General features: G+C 49.6%; 1 protein-coding gene across 2 annotated transcripts in view; it reads right to left on the reverse strand.

Annotated features, from left to right (window-relative positions):
• RIMS3 (regulating synaptic membrane exocytosis 3) overlaps positions 1–20,869 on the reverse strand; it is a 42,838-nt gene that overhangs the window by 16,810 nt on the left and 5,159 nt on the right. Inside the window, exons 2-3 of one of the 2 annotated variants that reach the window (XM_064281797.1) lie at positions 7,227–7,406; positions 1,703–1,950 (exon numbers count right to left, since the gene is read on the reverse strand). In XM_064281797.1, coding sequence (XP_064137867.1) covers positions 1,703–1,919 — 217 coding nt within the window. In that variant the 5' untranslated portion in view covers positions 1,920–1,950; positions 7,227–7,406. Of the gene's footprint in view, positions 1–1,702; positions 1,951–7,226; positions 7,878–20,869 lie in introns of those variants that run through there. The other variant, XM_064281798.1, reaches the window with a different exon arrangement.

Consider the following 20,869-nt stretch of genomic DNA (forward strand, 5'->3'; position numbering starts at 1 on the left):
TAATCTCACACCTTGGTCCTATTCCAGACTGATTCCTGGATGCCCAGATCCCCATCTCCTTATTTCCTTGCCTCCCTAGTGCCAGGCCCATCTTGGGGCACTGACAACCTCAAGCCCCTTCCCCATCTAGAACTCCCCTGAGCCAGAAACCACATCGCAGCTCGACTGCTAGAAAAGACCATCCCTTGTGCTCCTGTCCAGGGCTCTGTAAAATCTATTTTAAGATCTGGAAACGTCCCCCACCCCCAGCCCCAACTGGGAGTCTTGATGAGCATTCTCCCTGGATCCTCCAGTGCCCCCACCCCCTCACCACCCCCACCCAGCTGCCTATTTGAAGGTTTCTTGGGGAAGTTGCTACTCTGAGCAAAATAAGCAGGAAGAGATTTTAAAACAAAACCAGCTGGTGTCTGGGCTGATGCCACAAAGTGAGGGAGGCAGGGGCTTAGCAGGGAGGGCAGGCTCCTCTGGGATGTGGGGTCCAGGTGTGACTGTGCCTGACAAGCTGGAACAAGCGGGGTCACCTGCAGGTATGAGCATAACTGGGATTCCATGGCTAGGTGTCTGAGAAAGTGTATTTATCAGGATGTAGCTGTTAAGGTATATGTAAATGTGGTTTTGTGAGGTATGTGAGTGTACACACATGTGTGATGTGTTTCCGTGGCCATGGGCTGTTGTGTGTGCACGTGTGTAACTGTGTTCCTGCGATCTGAGTCTGTAGATCTGTACTCATGGGACTGCAATTTGCATGGCTGGTTTTATCTGTGACCATATGTGGTGTGAATTAACAGTCCCTGGGTGGTGAAAACGGTTAAGTGCTCGACTACTAGCTGAAAGGCTGGTGGTTCAAACCCACCCAATAGTGCCTTGGAAGACAGGCCTGGCAATCTGCTTCCAAAAAGTCATAGCCTTAAAACCCCTTTAGAGCAGTTCTACTCTGCACACAGGGGGTCATCATGGGTTGGAATCGAATTGATGGCAACTAAAAACACCACCTTGCGAACGAGCATATTGTGCTTCCCTGTCAGTATGGGTGGTTTCCTGGGCACTGTGTTTACATGACCGTGCAAGGTGCGTACCTATGTGCGTGTAGGTCTTCCTTGTGACTTTCTAACATTCTTGTGTGCTGTGTAACTACATCGGTGTGACTCTGTACTTAGGTAATGCAGGGATTACAGGTGAGGCTGAAGCTTGCAGATGTGTGTGTCTGTGAGACTGTGGTGTCACTTAGCATGGTGTTAGCAACACAATGGCTGTCCCATAAATAATTACTGATTAATGTGTAAGTCTGTGTGTGGAGGCAGCAAAGTGTAAAGGTTCAGCGCATGAACCCGGAAGCCCAGCTAAGAGTGTTTGAATTCAGGCTCTGCCACTTACTAGCTGTGTGGTTCAGGGCATCTTACTTTCCTTCTTTGTGCTTCAGGTTCTCCACCTTTGGTACCTGCCTCAGAGAGTTATATGAGGGTTAAATGAGTCAGTACACGTATTGGACTTAGAACAGTGCCTCCTATATGGAACGTGTTAGATATAATGTATGTAGGTGTGAACAGGTGACACACTTGCCCCACACACGAATGCACACCAGTGAGGGCAGTCCTTGCGTCCACTGACGGCGAAGTGTGCACTCCCCTCTCCCCACCTCCACTACCTCCTACCCCATCCCTCTGCCTCTCGCCCTGCCCCTCGGTGTCCCACACCCCCTCACCAGGCTGGGGGAGCTGGAGTGTGCTCTTGCTCCACTGGGTCAGGCCCACGATGGCCACCATCTTGGCGCCGAGGCTGCTGCGCCGCTTCTTGGCGGTAGTGGTCGCGGCCCCGCCCCCAGCCTGCTGGGCTCCACAGATTTCACCGCTGATGCTGGAGCTCCGCACCACGTTCCTGGAGGCCGCGGCCGAGGCCGGACCCGGCTCCCCGTTAAACATGGTCCGCTGGGCGGCAGGGCCTCTGGCAGCTCTGGTGGGCAGGGGAGGGTGGAGAGACAAAAGGTCCCACATCAGAGCCCCGGCCCCCGCAGCTCCACCACTTCCTAGCGATGTGACCTTGGACAAGTCACTCTCAGAGGACCCCTCTGAGGTTCTGAGGATGTACAAGGTCTGGCGCAGTTAATGCGGCTTTAGGGCGTAGCTGTGAAGACGATGCCACGTGACCTGCTTTGGCGGTGATGACTGAGGCTGTGAAATCAAATTGCCTGGGTTTGAATCCCAAAGGTACTCTACACACTGAAAGGAGCCCTGGGGGCGCAGCGGTTAAGCACTGGGCTGCTCACCAAAAGGTGGATGGTCTGAACCCATCAACCGCTCTGCTGGGTGTGTGTGAGGAGGTGAGGTGGGGAGTTATGGCAGTCTGCTTCCATAAAGATTTCCAGCCTTGGAAACCCTATGGGACAGTTCTACCCTGTCCTATAGGGTTGCTGTGAGTCGGCAATGGGTCTACACACCAGCTTTGTGACCCTGTGACTGAAATCATCTTTGCGTTTCAGGGAACACCTCAGCAAAATGAGACACCAAAGCACTTACCTCATAGGGTTTTTGTAAGAGTTAAATTAGCTAGTGCATGTAAAGCACCTACAACAGTGGCAGGCATAGTGTAAATATATGGTAAGTGTTAGTGATTGTTATTTTCAAAGCAAATAATAAGAGAAGGAAGAACAAAACTGGTTCCAAACTGTTCAGACTGTGGAAGGGGTTGTCTTGCTCCAAGGTGGTGGTACAGATAATTAGGAAGAAGCAGACAAAAATCACCCTTAATTGCATGACTGAGAGGCAGCCATTATAAGCATTTATATCCATTTCCTTTCAGTCTCTTTTCTATGCTATTTTAAAAAATAACTGAACTCACTGCAAATACAATTATTTTTCATTTAACATTATATCATCATTATTTGCCAATGTCATTAACACTTTGTATAAAGATTTCAATGCTGCCATAATATCCCATTGTATGAAGGTAGAATACTTAAATATTTCAATGCAGTTACCTCTCAGATCAGGTCCAACTCTCTCCCCTTCTTTCTCTTTATTTTAAGTAACACTGCAATAAACATCTTTCTATACTAATTTTGTCTGCTTATTTCCTTGGAATTGATTTTCCAGAAATAGATATATTTGGCAATATATACCAAGGGGCCAGAGGGTGTGGACACTGCAGATAGCCTCCCCACCATCCATTCTCCCATCCTGCTTTCTGACAGAGTGCTGGCTTTGTCCAGGAATCACCCCATGCCTTGTTTCAGAGGCAGATCCCAATGAGTTCAAGCCAACTAGCAAATGGCGCTTCTTCAGCAGCTCTTGCCGGTCCAAGGTGGCCATATAACTAAGTTGGTCCAATCAGACTTAAGGGAAGATATGAATTACATGCTCATAAGAGAGATGGGTGCCTCTGTCTCTGTCTGCCTCTCTTTCTCTCCTCCCATGACTCCTCCCTCAGAGATGGCCCAGCCGCAGAATGAAGCCAGTGTTGCTGAGGGCACCGAAAGGACCTCAGGTCGCAGCTGGAGCCAGTTATGTGAGATAATATATTTCCTACTGCTTAGGTCAGTTAGAATCAAGATGCTCTGTTACATCCAAAAGCATCCTACCTAATACTGAGAGCATAAACATTTTCAGACTCTTGTGATATATTGCCAAATTCCTCTCCAAAGCGTTCAAATTTACTGTCCTCATCAGCAGTATTCAACAAACATCTGAGCTCTAAAAATGCCAAGGCCTATCCTGAGGGCTGAGGAGACAGCAGTGAGCTGGGCCGACTTGGTCCTGCCTTCCCAAAGCCTCCAGTCCAGGAGGGCAGACAGAGCGTAAATAACTAACCACACAATTAAATATTTAACAATGGTTACGATAAGTGCTAGGGAGGAGGAGGACAGAGAGCTCTGGGAGCATTGTGGGGGAGCAGGGGCAGCAGGCGTTAGAGGCTCTCTTTTGTACAGATGTGAGCTCTCCAGCTGCCAGCCTCTGCAACTTTGCTGCAGAGTCTAATGTGGCAGTGGGTGTCCTTTGGTCCAGCAGAATCCAGGAAAGGCAACCAAGTGGCTGCTCTGCACCTAACACCTTCCTGGCCCTGCCCTGGCCCCCAGTGCTTTTCCCCAGGCAGCTGCCCATCCCAGGACACAGGGCACTTTGCTTGATCCTCTGCCCTTAGGCCTGACATCCTCCAAAATGGACTCTTAAAAGGACATAGGAATGGCAGGGGGCAGGGGGACAAATAGGGGTAGGAAAGGGAGGGCAGTACTCTGGCTGGTGAGGAAGGCAGTCCCCAGACAGCTGAGACAGCCACCTGGTCTCCTGGGCTGCGTGGCACCTGCTGGCCTAGCAAATTAGGGCCGACAGTGGGGATGAGTCAAAGCCTTGTTCTGCCTTCTCTGTGGCTGTCTGGCTGTTCTCGCTCACCCTGTGATGTGTGCACAGCCCCAGATTGCATTCCCCCATCTACCCCCACCTACGCTGCAGCTAATGGAAAGTGGCCCTGGACTGCGGCCTGTGATGATCTCGTCTCTTTAGTTTCCAATCCTAGTGCCAACGTGTCTTTTGGGGTATCTGCACGGGCCCTTTGCTGGAAGGTGGGAGAGTGCTTATCTGACCCTGAGAATCTACCACTACGTAAGCCTAGTTTACTCTCTATAGTTTGTCTGTGAGGCATGGAGTTATCTCCACATAGCAGGTGAGAAAAATGAGTCTCAGAGAAGTCAGGGACTGGCTTATCCTACTCAGCTAAGTGGCCAAACTTGGACTTGAACCCAGGCCTCTGGTTTCCACAGAGAGATAGATACCCTCAGCAGCCCCTGCTCCTTCAACCCAGAGCTCATCCAAAGATGTGTGTCATCCCTCCAGCTCAGGACTTTGTCCCTGGGTCTCTGGGCTCTTGGAGAAGGCTGTAAGGAAAGTACCTGTTATAAGAACATCCCTCTGGCCCAGGTCCCCATGGTTGGTGTGAGCATCTGAGAGGCGGCAGAAACCCCACCCAAACCACAGCTAGAGAAGCAAGTGGTTGCTGGGTGCTACCTCCAGGACACTTGAGAGTCTCCTCTGCGCCCCCCCCTCCACGGCCCAGTGGGATGAGAAGAAAAGGCGGAAGGGGACAAAATTCCTGACGCTGCCAACACAGGGGTTCATGTTTCCTCTGAATAATGAATGACACTGGTGAGCAGATGGTTTGACATCCAGGACTCTGTGCCACTCAGAGTCGCTTTCTCATCTTTAACTACCCAGGGATCACCCGTGGGGCCTAGAGAGTCAGTGGATGCTTGGCAGGGCCCAGCCAGGCAGGCTGCTTCTCAAGGCGACAGGAAGAACCAGGCCAAAAGCACTGGACCCAAGGCCTCAGGGCCTGATCCCCTAGTCCAGGAGTCCTGCCTAGGAGGTTAAGATCAACAGGCAAAATTAGAATGTGTAGAGATTCCCTGAGTGACCTTTTCTGGGCCTCGGTTTTCTCATCTGTGTGTAATCTTGGAGGGGACGAATTGGGTGATTTCTAAAGGTCTTTCTAATGGAGAGGCCTGGAGTCTGTGAACACATGGTACAGTGGAGGGCTCAGAACTGGGGCTCAGGAAGTGCAGGAGAGAGAGACAGACTAGCCCAGGAAGGAGGGACGCATGACTGCACAGCAGCCCCCGGGGCCATCAGACCACAGGGCTGAGAAAGGGGCACGAGGCAGAGGTGGGGCAGAGTGGTGAGGACACAGCGTCTCACACACGTGGTGCTAAAGGACTGCTACATGAACTGCAGCCCTTCCACCAAAGTCACCTCAACACCCCCCTCCCCGAGAGGACTGTCCTTTTGCCAGCCCAGTTCATGTCACCCCCAAGGAAAGAGACCCTCCCACAATCTCCCTGGCCATAGAGACCTCACTTTGAAGAGATCCCTGCTGACTCCCATCTATGGTACAACAGAGGCAAGAGAACTTTGATTTATCCTCCAGGAAAGAGGGCTACCCCCAATCCTGTCAAAACTTTGTGCCAGCAGAAACTTTCTGAGCTCCTGTGATGGTTAAGACTGTGTGTCAACTTGGCTGGGCCATGATTCTCAGTATTTATATGTGATCACCCCCATGACAGGATCTGCTGTGAGTAGCCAACTGGTTGAAAGGGAGTTTCCTTGTGCATGTGGGCTGCATCTGAATATAAGTGGATATTCTGACTTTTGCCTGCTCTGGATCCTGCAGCTGCCTCCTGTTCGTCTGACCTCCAGTTCTTGGGACTTGAGCTAGCAGCTTACCTGCCAATCTTGGAATTTGTTGATCTTCACAGCCTGTAAGCAAGAGCCCTGCTCTCTGACCTGCCAATCTCACGGTCACCAGCCCCTACAGCTACATAAATCAGGAGAAGCCCTGCCATCTTGCCTGCCGATCTTGGGATTCATCTATCTTCACAGCCTGTGAACAAGAGCCCTGCTCTTCGACCTGCTGATCTTGGGTTTGCCAGCCCCCGTGGCTTCATGAATCAGAAGAAGCCTCTATCTTGATCCATGGACTTGAGACATTCCAGCTTCTACAATCGCGTGAGCCATTTCCTTGATATAAATCTCTCTCTATATATACGTATTTATAACGCTTTACTGGTTTTGCTTCTCTAGAGAACCCAGCCTAAGACAGCTCCCCAGGAATAAGCTGAGTGTTTTCTTTTCAGCTCTCAACATTTGGCCTGTACCTGCGTTCTCAGTACCCTAAGAGTCCCCCAAGCCCTCTCCTGAATCCTGACAACAGCCAGACGCAGGCTCTGCCAAGCCATCCTGGGTTCCTGAGTCCCTTTGATCATATGTCCAACCAGATAACGAGCCTTTTTTGAGAGTCAGTGAGGTCACCTGAAAGCCTGAGGTAAATGTAATCACCCATTCTTTCAAGAGGAAAAGCCAAAGAAGCCGTCACAGGGTGATGGCCTGTTATGCTGGAAGAAAGAGTAAATCGCAGAGGCTCTAACTAGCCCTCTCTCCATCCTCCACCCACGGCAGACATTACTAATCCATCACTCTTTCCTACTGAGGCCAGATTTAACCTCAGAATCCTTCTCAAAAAAATGCCCAGCACCAACTGATCAAAAATAGCTTTATGAGTTAAAACTGATTTGCCTTCTTTACTGAGCCTTCTGTTTTACAGAGTTGGAAATCAAGGCCCAGGGAGGGAAGGGACACGCCCAGAGTCACACAGAAAGTTGGTGGGGAAACCAGAGCTCCAAGTTCCCACATCGCTGGTCAGGTACTCCCTCCCCATCCTTTGCCGCTAAGAAAACCCAAACTCACCGAATTGATGAATCTGAATGTGATGTTGTGCATCCCAGGGGGCTGTGCCCCTCTCAACAGCACAGCCCTAGGGCATTTGCAAAAGACTTCAGTTAATTTCTGCCCAGGCACCAATTTTCAAGAAACGAGGTGACAGCAATCAGGGCAGGCTCCCAGGAGCAGGTGGTGTGAGAAAAAGATCTGGAAGGGAAGAAGGAAGCTTAGAGGATGGGCTAGGTAAGACATCTGTTCTCAAGGGCTTCCAGTAGTTTCTGAAGTAAAAAGACAGACTTTGGAGCTAGCTTGGACAAATCATTTAAACTCTGATTTTCTCTTTTCTCCTTTGTAAAATTGTCTGAACTCTTGGGTCCTCTAATCCACCTTTAGGTGCTTTAATCTGAAACTGCTGGTATGAAGCCTCACACACAACTTTAAGACTTTTAACATACATGCAACTCACTTAGGCCCAATTGCTGAGGACCTCTGACCCTATTCTTCCTTCAACCCTCCTCGCCCTGGCTGCCTGTGTCCTTCCCTAGTCACTCTGTGACAAGCCCAGCGGTCAGGAGTGTGTGTGGGAGGAGGGGGCACTCCTAGCTCTGTCCCCCAGCCATGTGACCCTGAGCAAGTCATTCTGCTTCTCTGACCCTCCATCTCCTCTTCTAATGGTCTCTTCAACCCGCCTAACTATCCAGGCTGGAATGGGGACCAGATGAGATAACGAGGAACAAGAAAGCACAGTGATTAAAAACACAGGCTTTGCAACTCGTAAGATTAGACAGGAACCTTAGGGGGCAGTGAGTTTATGTTAATGAGGGAGGAACAACTCAGAAAAGGCAGGTGAAAATGTTCGCACAACTCAAAGAATGTAATCAATGTCACTGAATTGTACATAAACTGTTGAATTCGTGTATGTTTTGCTGTGCATATTCTCAAAAACAATAACGAAATAAATTATAAAGAACAAAACAAAGAAACACGCTTTGGTTCAACAACAGCCTTAGGTTTTGAGCTGCCACTTGCAAGCTGTATGATGCAGGGCAACTTCCTTAACAAACCCTCTGAGCCTCCTCTCTAAAGTGGGGACAGTAATGTCTGCCTTACAATTACCAGATGAAGTACTGCAAAATAAGGATTGGCACATGCTGAGTGCTCAGCAAAAATCATATTATTATTATTAATAATGATGCCTTTATAAACAGTAAAGGGTTGAACAGGTGTTTGTTCTTACTGGCCTGGATCCCACACCAGGTGTGGCCCCACCAGGGGCAGGCCCAGAGACTAGCAGGATCACCTCCCACCCACAGCTCCCTGGACCCCTTGGTTTAGGCAGTGAGGCTGTGCCTTCCCTGCTGGCATGTCAGCACCTAGCCCCTTGTGGGATGCTGGGTCTGGCATTTGAGACTCCTGCCCTAACCCCAATCCTGCCCCAGGACTGCCCATCACATCACCCGTGCCAATCTGCACCCACATCAGAGGCCAGTGCCTGCCTCCACAGAAGGAGATGCGAGTTACCTCAGCTCCAGCCTTTCCTTAACCCATGCAGGGAGACATGTGGGTGGCGGTTGGTACGTGGTGGGGGAGGCAAGCTGGGCCAAGGATGCATAGAGCTGGAGCAGGAAGCACACTGTGCCGGCTCCTCTCCTGGCTGTGCAGGTCTTTGTTTCCCCAAAGCAGGCTAGCATGCACACAGATACACACACTGCGAGAGAGACAGGACAGACTTTCAAATGGGTGACTGCACACCCTCCAGACTGGCACAGATGATACACACTTAAAAGCAAAATCATACGTGTACACAGATATGCACACACACCCTCACCCAGATACTCATGAACACAAAGGCACACAGAAGCACCCACACTGACAGCCACAGGCATTCCGAGTCATGTGTGTGTGCACGACACACACTCATGCACACACCCTCCCCTTGGTCCCTGCCCAGCCCAAAGAGGCAGGGCGAGGCCCATCCCCTCAGTGGGCAGGGAAGTGGGAAGTGTCTTACCAGGAGCTGTGAGTTCCCTTGGCTGAGGCACACACACCTGCTCTGAGCAGGTGCTTGTGTGAGCTTGAAAGCACACACACACACACACACACACACACACACTCCTGCCCCCAGTCTCACCTTCCTGGCCCCCATTCCTCCCCAACTGGACAAAGGAGCTCATCGGTGAGGTTTGTGGTGAGGAGACAAGAAGGCTGGCAGGAGCACTGCTGTCACCATAGCTACCGGACTGACCCACTTCTCCACCCAGACTGGCCCAGGGGGGACAAGCAGCTTCAGGCAGGGTGGGCCCTTTCCCATTATACACGGAAAGGGGTAACCCTCTGGGGGTGTGTAAGCAGACATGTTCTGCAAAGGAAGACAATACGGACAGACTCCAGGCATCCCTGAGGGGAGCAGGGGGCTGAGGACACGGCCCCTGCAAGTTCTGGCCCTGATTCCCCCCAGTATTGTGGCCTTTGGCCTCAGAGGCCCACATGAGTCATATACTTGCCCTGGACACATTTTCAGCCATGGTCCTTTAGGATGGGGGCCAGGGAGGGTAGGATGGCCAGGCCTGATGCTGTGTCCCCCAGACTGCAAGGACTCAAGACACTCAAGGGTGAGACAGACCAGAGTGGATGAGTCTCGTCTCCTGCTCACAACACGGTTCCTGGGGGCAGAGCTTTGCCCCCCACCTCCGACCAGGGGCTGCTGGGGGCATGGCCACACCTCTTTTCCTCAGACAGGTCTGCCATGTGTCTTCTCTCAGCGTCGGGGCTCCTGAGGACATGGCCATGTGCCCTCCCTCAGAACTGGGGACACAGAGGAACAACACAGCCCTCAGAGAGCTCAGCCTTGTGAGGAGGCAGCCTACAAAGCAGAACAGACGACTTCTGCTGGATCCCTGCCCCTAGCTTCCCATTTCCTTCAGGATAAAGTAAAAACTCCTCACCAAAGCCCACAGCCCTAGTCTGATCTGACTCCTGCCTTCCTTCCCACCTTCCAGCTCAGCCTGTGCCTCTGACCCCTACTCTGTATTGCATCCTTCCTTGCATTCTCTTCTCTCCTGTCTGCCTGAAATGCCCTTCTCCACCCTACCCTCGCCTCTTGCTCTGAGGGCCCCATATGTGTCTGTCGCACCTCCTTTGCCTGGCTATTCCCTACTCATCCCTCAGTCCCGATTTGAACATCATTTCCTAGGAGAATCTTCCCAGATGAGGTTAATCCCTTTGCCATATTCCCCAGCACTCTGTACTGTCCCTGCTCTTCCTAATTTGCTCAGTGCTTGTCTCCTGTACCCCATCCCCTGACTGTGAGCTGCTTACAAGTAGGAACCATGGCAGCTTCTTCATCCTGAATCCCTAGAGCCTGGCACAAGTCTAGCACACGGTAAACTAGTTGCCGTTGAGTCTATTCCGACTCATAACAACCTACTCTGTCAGTAGAACCATGCTCCATAGGGTTTTCAGTGGCTGTTTTTTCAAAAATAGATCCAGGCTTTTCTTCAGAGGCACCTCTGGATGAACTCAGACCTCCACCTTTTTGGTTAACAGTCAAGCGCATTAACCATTTACACCACCCAGGGACTCCCTAGCATAGTTCCCATTGCCACTGAGTCAATTCCGACTCATGGCAGCCCCACGTGGCAGGTAGTAGGAGTTTGTAAATATTTGTTGAATGAATGAGTGGAAATTGAAAATAAACATTAACAGTCTTTCTAGCTGGATAAAAGAACTGCAAGTCATTTTTATTTTCTTCATGTGACATATTGTGTTTTCTAAAGTTTCTACTTCAGGCTCTGTATGAATGCTATAATAAATTAAAAAACACATATTAAAGTAACTTCTAAGACACACATTAAATTAACAGACATTTCTACCAATATGTGTTTTGTGAAGAGGGAAGAGTTCTGTTTGATGACCACTTTTTTATTAATTGATCCCTACTCATGTCGCTAGAGCGCTTTCCAGCGTCAAATTCACAAAGCTTGAATCCTGGGGCCTTGCAGGTCATACAGTCCAGATCAAAGGGTAAAGGCAGGACACACGTCCTTCTCTGCCATCTCTGTCATCCTCCCACCTTCTATAGCTCATGGCATCTGGCCAGATGTGGCACCTTCACCAGTCAGGGGCTTCTAGAATTGGTACCTGAGAACACCATCAGCCTTGGCCAAAGGCCACCCCGAAGCAGAGGCAAGATCCTACCCTCCATGAATGCACAGTTCAGTGCTTCCCAACCTTAAATTTGCACATGAATCACCCAGGGATCTTGTTAAAATGTAGAGTCTGAGTCCATGGGTCTCAGGTGGGGCCTAAGATTCTGCATTTCTAGCAAGTTCCCAGGTGACACCTATTCTGCTGGTTCACAGAACGCCCAAAGCACTGAGAGGTACAGATAAAATGTGCTGGTTGTTCTGCAGAAGGAATGAACGCTTCAGGCCGGGGAAGACCAGAGAAGGCATCCAGGGTGAGTACATCACACAAACCAAAGCCTGTTGCCATCGAGTCAATTCCAACTCATAGCAACCCTACAGGACAGAGTAGAACTGCCCCATGGAATTTCCGAGGAGCGCCTGGTAGGTTTGAACTGCAGACCTTTTGGTTAGCAGCCATAGCTCTTAACCACTATGCCACCAGGTGTATCACAGAGCACCTCAAAAGATAGGTAGATTTGGAGAGGCAGAAGTGGCAAGAAAGTGGCAGGAACTACCTGGAAAGGTCCAGAGAGAAAATGCTATACTCAGAGCCTGATTATCAAGGCAGCGCAGTTGGAACAGGAGGTAAGTTTGGTAGTGAAAGAGAGGGGCAGAAAGGTGCTCTGGAATGGCCACTCCAGGCCATTGAATGCTAGGCTAAGAAGCTTGACTTTGTTCCTGTAGGTAATGAAATCCAACATGACATTAGATATAAAGTTTTACAGAAATCAGTCTGACTCTGAGTACTGAATCAGAGAAAAGTCTGGTGAGGAGAAGCAGCCAAGAGGCTGCTGTACCCATGTAGGTGACAACGGTGACACTGCTTCAGATGGCACAGGTGTGAAGAGAAAAGAGGTGGGCAGGAGTCATGGGGGGGTGCCTAGAGTTAATGATGTGGCAAAGTAAGGGACAAGAAAAAAAGTGAATACAAAGTGATTTACAGGAAGGGTAAGGGCTGAAAGGTGCCATCAGCATAGCCTCAGGTCCCAGAGGAAGAAGCTGGCTTAAGGGAAAGATGAGTCTGAGGTAATACTGCAACTCCCAGGTGGAGGCGCTGGGCAGGTAAGCAGATTCACAGAGCTGGAGCTCAGGAGAGCAATGCGTGTGGGCAGGATTTGGGTGTGCTTTCCCAGTGGGTAAAAAACAGGGTGTGGAAAGAAAGGAGAATGCCCAGAAGAGACTGCACAGTGAGAAAAGGATGAGAGGTAATACCCACAGTTAGGGGTGGAAGAAAAACGGAATCCATTGCAGGAGGGAGAATCAGTGGTTGAAAGTAGAAGATCTCAGAGAAAATGCCACAAACGTGTGGCCAACCCAGAGGCTTTGCAACACCCTGACCTTGAGACTTGCCGCCCAGGATTCAGGAGGGAGGCCACCTAGATACAAGGTTGGGGTTGGGGGAGCACCCTAACGCCTGCCTAGGGGGCAGGGGAAACCCAGGCCTGGAAAAGAGCACAGCTTGAATGGAACGCCAAATTTGGATCCATGGTGAAAGGGGCTGGCTCCCTGTTATGGACTGAATTGTTTCCCCCAAAATGTCTATCAGCTTGGCTGGTCCATGATTCCCGTATTGTGTGAATGTCCACTATTTTGTCATCTGATGTGATTTTCCTCTGTGTTATAAATCCTACCTCTATGATGTTAATGAGGCAGGATTAGAAACAGTTACGTTAATGAGGCAGGACTCAATCTACAAGATTAGGTTGTATCTTGAATTGATCTTTTTTTTTTATTGTACTTTAGATGAAGGTTTAGAGAACAAACCAGCTTCTCATTAAACAGTTAGTACACATATTGTTTTATGACATTGGCTAACAACTCCACAACCTGTCAACAATCTCCCTTCTTGACCGTGGGTTCCCTATTCCCAGCTTTCCTGCCCCTTCCTGCCTTCTAGTCCTTGCCCCTGGGCTGTTGTGCCCCTTTAGTCTTGTTTCATTTTATGGGCCTGTCTAATCTTTGTCTAAAGGGCGAACCTCAGGAATGACTTCACTACTGAGCTAAAAGGGTTTCCCAAGGCCATACTCTCGGGTTTCTCTAGTCTCTGTCAGGCCAGTAAGTCTGTTCTTTTTTTGTGAGTTAGAATTTTGTTCTGCATTTTTCTCCAGCTCTGTCTGGGACCCTCTATTATGATCCCTGACAGAGCAGTCAGTGCCGGTAGCCAGGCACCATCCAGTTGTGCTGGACTCAGTCTGGTGGAGGTCATGGTAGTTGTGGTCCATTAGTCCTTCAGACTAATCTTTCCCTTGTGTCTTTAGTTTTCTTCATTCTCCCTTGCTCCCAAAGGGGTGAAATCAGTGGAGTATCTTAGATGGCCACTCACAGGCTTTTAAGACCCCAGACGCTACTCACCAAAATAGAAGTAGAACATTTTCTTTATAAACTCTGCTACGCCAATTGAGCTAGATGTTCCACGAGACCATGGTCCGCACAGCCCTCAGCCCAGTAATTCAGTCCCTCAGGGAGTTTGGTTGTGTCTATGGAGCTCGACCTTGCCTTGTACAAGTTGTGCTGGCTTCCCCAGTATTGTGTACTGTCTTACCCTTCACCAAAGTTACCACTTACCTATTGTCTATTTAGTGTCTTCCCATCTCCACCTCTCCCCACCCTCATAACCATCAAAGATTGTTTCATTTTGTGTGTAAACCTTTTCATGAGTTTTTATAATAGTGGTCTCATACAATATTTGTCCTTTTGTGAATGACTTACTTCACCCAGCATAATGCCCTCCAGATTTATCCATGTTGTGAGATGCTTCACAGATTCATCATTGTTCTTTATCATTGCATAGTACTCCATTTGGTTTATGTACCATAGTTTATTCATTCCTCTGTTGATGGGCATCTAGGTTGTTTCCATATTTTTGCTATTGTGAACAATGCTACAATGAACATGGGTGTGCATATGTCTATTCGTGTGATGGCTCTTATTTCTCTAGGATATATTTCTAGGAGTAGAATTGCTGGATGATATGGTATTTCTATTTCTAGCTTTCTAATGAAGCGCCAAATTGATTTCCAAAGTGGTTGTACCATTTTTCATTCCCACCAGCAGTGCATACGAGTTCCAATCTCCCTGAAGCCTCTCCAATATTTGTTATTTTCTGTTTTTTTTTTTTTTTTTGATTCCTGCCGTTAATGCTGGGGTGAGATAGTATCTCATTGTGGTTTTTGATTTGCATTTCTCTAATGGCTGGTGATCGCAAGCATTTCCTCATGGGTCTGTTAGCTGCCTGAACGTCTTCTTTGGTGGAGGGTCTGTTCATTTCCTTCACCCATTTTTTAACTGAATCATTTGTCTTTTGGTTGTAGAGACACTGGATTTTCCTACAGATTTTAGAGATTAGACCTTTGTTGGATTTGTAATAGTCAAAATTTTTTTCCCAGCCTGTAGGTTCTCTTTTTACTCTTTTGGTGAAGTCTTTTGATGAGCATAAGTGTTTACTTTTTAGAAGATCCCAGCTATCTAGCTTATCTTCTGGCATTTGTGTGTAGTTAGTTACGGTTCGTACTGTGTTAATACCATGTATTAGGGCCTCTAGTGTTGATCCTATTTTTTCTTCTAAGATCTTCATAGTTTTTGGTTTTATATTTAGTTGAATCAATCTCTTTTGAAATATAAAAGACAGAAGTGAGCAGAGAGACAGGGGGACCTCATTACCACCAAGCAAGAAGAGCCAGGAACATGTGTCCTTTGGACCCAGGGTCCCTGCACTGAAAAGCTCCTAGACCAGGGGAAGATTGATGACAAGGACCTACTCCCAGAGCCAACAGAGAAAGAAAGCCTTCCCCTGGAGCTGGCACTCTGAATTTGGACTTCTAGTCTTGTAGACTGTGAGAGAATAAATTTCGCTTTGTTAAAGCCATCCACTTGTGGTATTTCTGTTCTAGCAGCACTAGCTGCCTAAGACACTCCCCCAGGGAGGGTCTGAGCTGCAGTGGGGTCTCAAGATTCCCATGCCTCCCAAGCACTCCCTCCACCTCAGCCTGGCACAGGAAGGACAACCTCCCACACAAGTAAGCGCACACCCGCACTGGAACACCTACACAACTCCAGAATCCCAGAGCAGAGCAAAGAGGGTGGGGGAGGAGGTCTCTGGATCAAAGCCTCAGTGCCATCCGGGCAGGTGGTGGCCACATAATTTATTATCCAACTGGAACCCTCTGAGAGTGAGGAGGGGTGCTATTGTTGATCACACTAAGACAACAAGTAAAAATTAGGACTGTCCCAGGCAAACCCAGGCATATGGGGCATACTGGAGCCCAACAAGATGGTCACTTGGTCCCTCTGCTCCCCTTTCTTAGATTGGTGGAGGAACTGACAGGTAGCTGGTAGGGGCAAGCAAGTTCATCCTGGGAGCCAGGGGCCTTGATGAGGGCGCTTCTGGGTGAGAAAAACTCCCCCTACTAGCCCCGCGGTAGCTTGAGCACCTACACCCTGTGGAGAGAGACATGGCAGCACCAAGGACAGCGACGGTGGCTGCTTGCTCCCCGCCACCGCTCTTCCCCTTGCTGGTGCCGGGTTGGGGCGGGAGCCAGAGCCGCCAACTGGGCCGGATCAATATTTAATGGGGGAAGGGGCTCAGATTACCAGCCCTGGGCCATGCCGGAAGGCGCCGCCTGAGCGCGTGCCCGCTGCCCGCCCTAGGGACTGTCCTAGGGAACCCAGCACACCCGCGGCTCCAGACACAGACAGGGCCCCTCAGAACTGCCTTCCTGGAACACCCTCTCCCCTTCTCCCCTCCCAGGGCAGAGACCGGAGCTAGCCCGCTACACACGTTCACAGGGCCACTCAGACACATCACATAGCCAGGACGCGCTCCACAAGGACGACATTCACAGCACGCACCCACCACACCCCTAGACAGGGCACCCAGACATACCGTGCGCGCACACACACACTCTTTGTGCGTCACAGACACATGTTGCATTGAGATGCATTCACCCAAACCACATGCAAATGACACACAAGACATCCACCACACACACTCGCATGCTGCACAAACTCACAGGTGCATTACGCAAAGATACATTCACCACGGACACACACGCACATACACACCCACATGCTGTGGTGTGTGCTGTGAACGTTGTCCTTGTGTAGTGTGTGCTGGCTGTGTGGTGTGTCTGAGTGGCCCTGTGAACGTGTGTGGCACTGTGTGCTGTGTGCAAGGGCTGGTAGACACACACACACACACACACAATATGCCTCCACAGACCCTCAGACATTCTACCCAGGTCCCACACCTTCCTGGTGCCCAGGATGGCCCCCCAGTGTGGGCATGGGACTGGGGAGGGGCAGGGATGACTCTCTCCCTCCCACTTGTCTGCCTTTTCAATGCTCTGGCCTGGCCTTGGGCCCTGTGGCTAAATCTACTGCGTTCTCTGAGTCCACCTCCCTGTCCCCAGGGGGCAGGCAGCCCAAGGCACAAAGAGGTTGGTAAAAAGGGGGGAGCAGGGAAAGGGGGACCCTTGAGACTTCAAAGCTCCCGGCTTTGCTGGTTCTGGACTGAGCTCTGGGGCAGGAGGCTCCCGGGACTGCCTCACCCGTACCCATGGCTCCCACAGCCCCAATGCTCCGAGGTCTCTGTTGTGTGTGGGGACCAGAACTGTGGAGTCAGCAGCTCCTTCCCAAAGGAGCTCCCAAGTCCTGGCCTCAGAGATTAAAGTGCATCTTCCCCTATTCAGACACCCCAACTCCAAGAGCCTCCCACTCAGGCAAGCTCTGGGGGCAGTGGGCACAAATCCCCACCTGGAGGACAATTGTGGCAGGATTCTCTCAAAGAAACCCAAGCCAGGACATGAGGTGACAAGAGGGGAGCAGGCTGGCATAGCAGGGAGGGACCCCCAAATTTGCCAGGTAGGTGGAAGGAACCTTTGAGATTATCTAGGCCAACGAGCCATGTCTCTGATGTCCTTGTGCCACTTGCCAGTTTTGTAATGTCCGCAGAACACTGTGTGCCACCTCAGTGATTTCTGCAAATCCTCGTACTCCTACACTCTTCATTATTTATTTTCTTTAATTGTCATTTTTCACGTAAACACATTTGTTTGAATAGAAACTCAGTGTTGCTTCTGCAAACGGAAAGCCAATATCACTTCTAATGAATAGAAAATGACAGTAAAATACAGTAAAACAAAACTACATTATTAAATTTTAGCTACATGGAAGTTTCCAGCCAAGCCTCTGAGCCTGGCCTGCAATCTGTTAAAAGGGGAGGACAGTGAATGTTCCAAAGGTGTTAAAGACACACTAGCTCTAAACTGATACTTTCTCCCCAGAATAATCTTGAATCTAGTAGAGTTGAAAGAGAACCAACTTTCTCACTATGTGAGTCAAAGTTATGTAATGGCAGGCCTGTGGTCCACTAAAAGTCACCTCGTGTCCCACTGAAGGTACCACCCCCACCTTGGGAAGCTCTAGCTTGTCCACCTCCCGCAGAAGCTCAGGCGCAGTGGCCAGCTGGAGCCCTGTTGACACAGCCTATTCTGGCAACAAAAATCCCTTGGAAATTGCTCCGTTCTTTCCTATTTACAAATTATCATCACACTCACCATCTAACATAAGCCTCACGGCAGGAATTACTGTCCCCATTTTTGAATGAGAAAACTGAGGCTCAGCAAGCTTAAGAGAGTTGTCCAGACTCATACAGCTAGCACAGGGTAGATTCAGGAGCAGAATACCTGTGGACTCCCATCCAGACGCCTTTTTGACTCTACCTGTGTCCATCTATCCCACAGATGGCAGCCCTTGCTTTGAGTTGGCCCCATGCTGGGTAGTGGAGAGAGAGGGAAGATGGTAACCTGGTACCTGCCCATGAGGCCCTCAATCCCAATGGCACGCAGGCAAGTGAGTAAGTAGCTGAGGGTAAGAGCTATAAAGAATTTTTACTCTAGAGTCACACAGCTGTGTGTCCCTAGCTTGTCAGTGCCACCTCTCTGTACCCCAATTTTCTCATCAATAAATTATGGATAATAATAGTATCCATCTTATAGGGTGTGAGGATTAAATGAAACCGTTTGTGCTTGCCTACTAACTGAAAGGTTGGTGGTTCAAACTTACCCAGCAGCGCCATGGAAGAAAGGCCCGGAAATCCGCTTCTGTAAAGACTACAGCCAAGAAAACCCTATGCAGCTCAGTCCTACTCTGTAACACATGGGGTCGCCATGAGTTAGAATTGACTCGGCAGCAACGGATTTGGGTTTTTTTGTTTGTTAGTATCTGACACAGAGTAGATGCTCAAAAAACGTTTATTATTAGAGAAGTATAAAGAACAAAATCAATACAGGTAAAGAATGACTGACTAGAGGCAGGATAGGCATGGAATCATTCTTCATAAGCCAAACCCGCTGCTGTCAAGTCAGTTCCAACTCCTAACAACCCTATAGGACACAGTAGAACTGCCCCATATGGTTTCCAAGTTTGTAAACAGACAGCTACATCTTTCTCTCGCGTAGCAGCTGGTAGGTCGGAACCACTGACCTTTTGGCTAGCAGTCGAGTGCTTTAACCATTGTGCCACCAGGGCTCCTTTGGCTCTTCATACAGGGAAGGAAATGAGTTAAGTCTTAAGGGATGAAAAGGATTCTGGGAGCAGCACTGTCCTGACTGCTCATGCCCTCCTCTTCCCTCTCGCCCCAACTCCAAAGACAGGGAAGAAAATTCACGGTCTCATCTCCCTATCTCTCTGTTTAGGACTCTGAATTACATTTTTGCAGGTTTTTCAGAGCCTGCCCTGAGCACTGCTGCCCCAGGGACAGACAATTTCAGGTCCCCTTTCTCCAGGCGCTGTCCAGGTGGGAGGTTAGGAGCCAGGTCCAACTCCCTGCACCTACCCTGGTACCCTAAGGATTCCAGCTAACAAAGATCCCCTTCTCTGAGGTGGGTACTAAGAGCAACATTTGCATGTCTGGCTTTGTGACCCTTCCCAACTGGCTACTGTTGATTGGACCACAGTGGGCACCTGACCCACTCAGAGACAATCAGATCTTCTCCTGGGAGTTTGGACGTGGATCTGCCAGGCCCAGAGTTCTCTCTCTAAATGTGGCTGGAACTCAGGGACACAATACAGGGACTATAAGTGGCTCAGTACCTGGAAATGCAGAGAAACCCCAGTCTGCAGAGACAGAAAGGCAACGACAACCAGCAGGGAGAAACACAGACACAAGAGGACGCAGAGAATGGTCACTTCAATTTCTCCTGGCCTTTCAGGTCCCGCCTTTCCTGAAACTAATGATTTTCCTGCCCCTCAGTTTCCAGGAATCCCTTGTGTCCTCATAATAAACCCTTCTTTATTACCGAAGCTAGGCTGAGTGGGTTTCTGGATACAAGCAAAGAACAAGTTAAGGCAGGGGAAAAGGTGGGAACCAGAGATACAAAGATGACCAGTCCTGGAGGAAAATAATCACTGTTCCTGAGCTGGACTCGCTCAGGTTAGTGGGAGACAGTGAGTAAGAGATATAGACTCTGTACTTTTGTTGCAGAGGGAGAGTGGGGCTAACAGACCAGGGAGGGGCAGGAGAGTTCAGCAGAGATTTCACAGCAAAGGTGACAGTTGAGTCGGTTTTGAAGAATGAAGGATGTTCTCCAGGGAGAAAGTAAGGGTGGGGTGGGGGAGCACTACAAGCAGAGGGAACAGCAAGTACAAAAGTACAGAGGCTCAAAACAACCTGGCATGTTACAGGAACTGCCAGTTCAAAGTGTGGTTGGGACACAGGGGAGGCCAGGCTAGAGTGGCAGTCCGCACAGATCAAAGGCTTTGAATATCATGCAAAGAAGCAGAGGCCCTTTCCTGTCAGCAATGGGGAGTTCTTGAAGTATTTTAAGTAGGGCGGGAGGGGAAAAACAGGGTCAGTCCTGTGTTTTAGAACGACGGCTCTGGGGCTGCCTGGAGAAAGGACTGGAGGATGCAAGCCTAGAAGCAGGGAGACCAGTTAGGATGCTGCAGCAATGGTCTATTTATTCCTTTCATTCATTGACCAACTCTGTGGTGTACCTACTATGTGCCAGTGCTAGGCAAAACAGGATTCCCAACCTCACAGAGTTCATAATCTAGCAAGAATGAGAAACGATGAAAAAGCAATCCAAGTGTGATCAGTGCGGTGAAGAAGCACAAGGCTGGTGGCGGGGTGGGGGCAGAGATGGCATTTAGTTTCTAGTTTTTAGGCTTCCCTGTGGAAATGACATTCGAGCTGGTATCTGAAGGATAAGTAGGAGTTAGCTGGGCAGCGGGAGGGTTCCAGGGTGAGGGACAGCATGTGTGAGGGTCCTGCACAGAAGGGAGCAGAAGAATGATACAAGACAATACACAAGAGGTTGGGGAGGGCCAGATCACACAGACTCTTGTAGGCTACACCTGTGGCTCTGGCTTTTATTCCAAGGACAATAAGAAGTCTTGGAAGGGTTTTAAGCAGAGAAATGGCATGATCACACATTTTATCTTTAGAAAATGAAATGAAGTGGGGCAAGGACAGAAACAGGAGAC

This window comes from Loxodonta africana, chromosome 3 (genome assembly GCF_030014295.1).
Source record: "Loxodonta africana isolate mLoxAfr1 chromosome 3, mLoxAfr1.hap2, whole genome shotgun sequence".
Taxonomy (NCBI): Eukaryota; Metazoa; Chordata; class Mammalia; order Proboscidea; family Elephantidae; genus Loxodonta; species Loxodonta africana.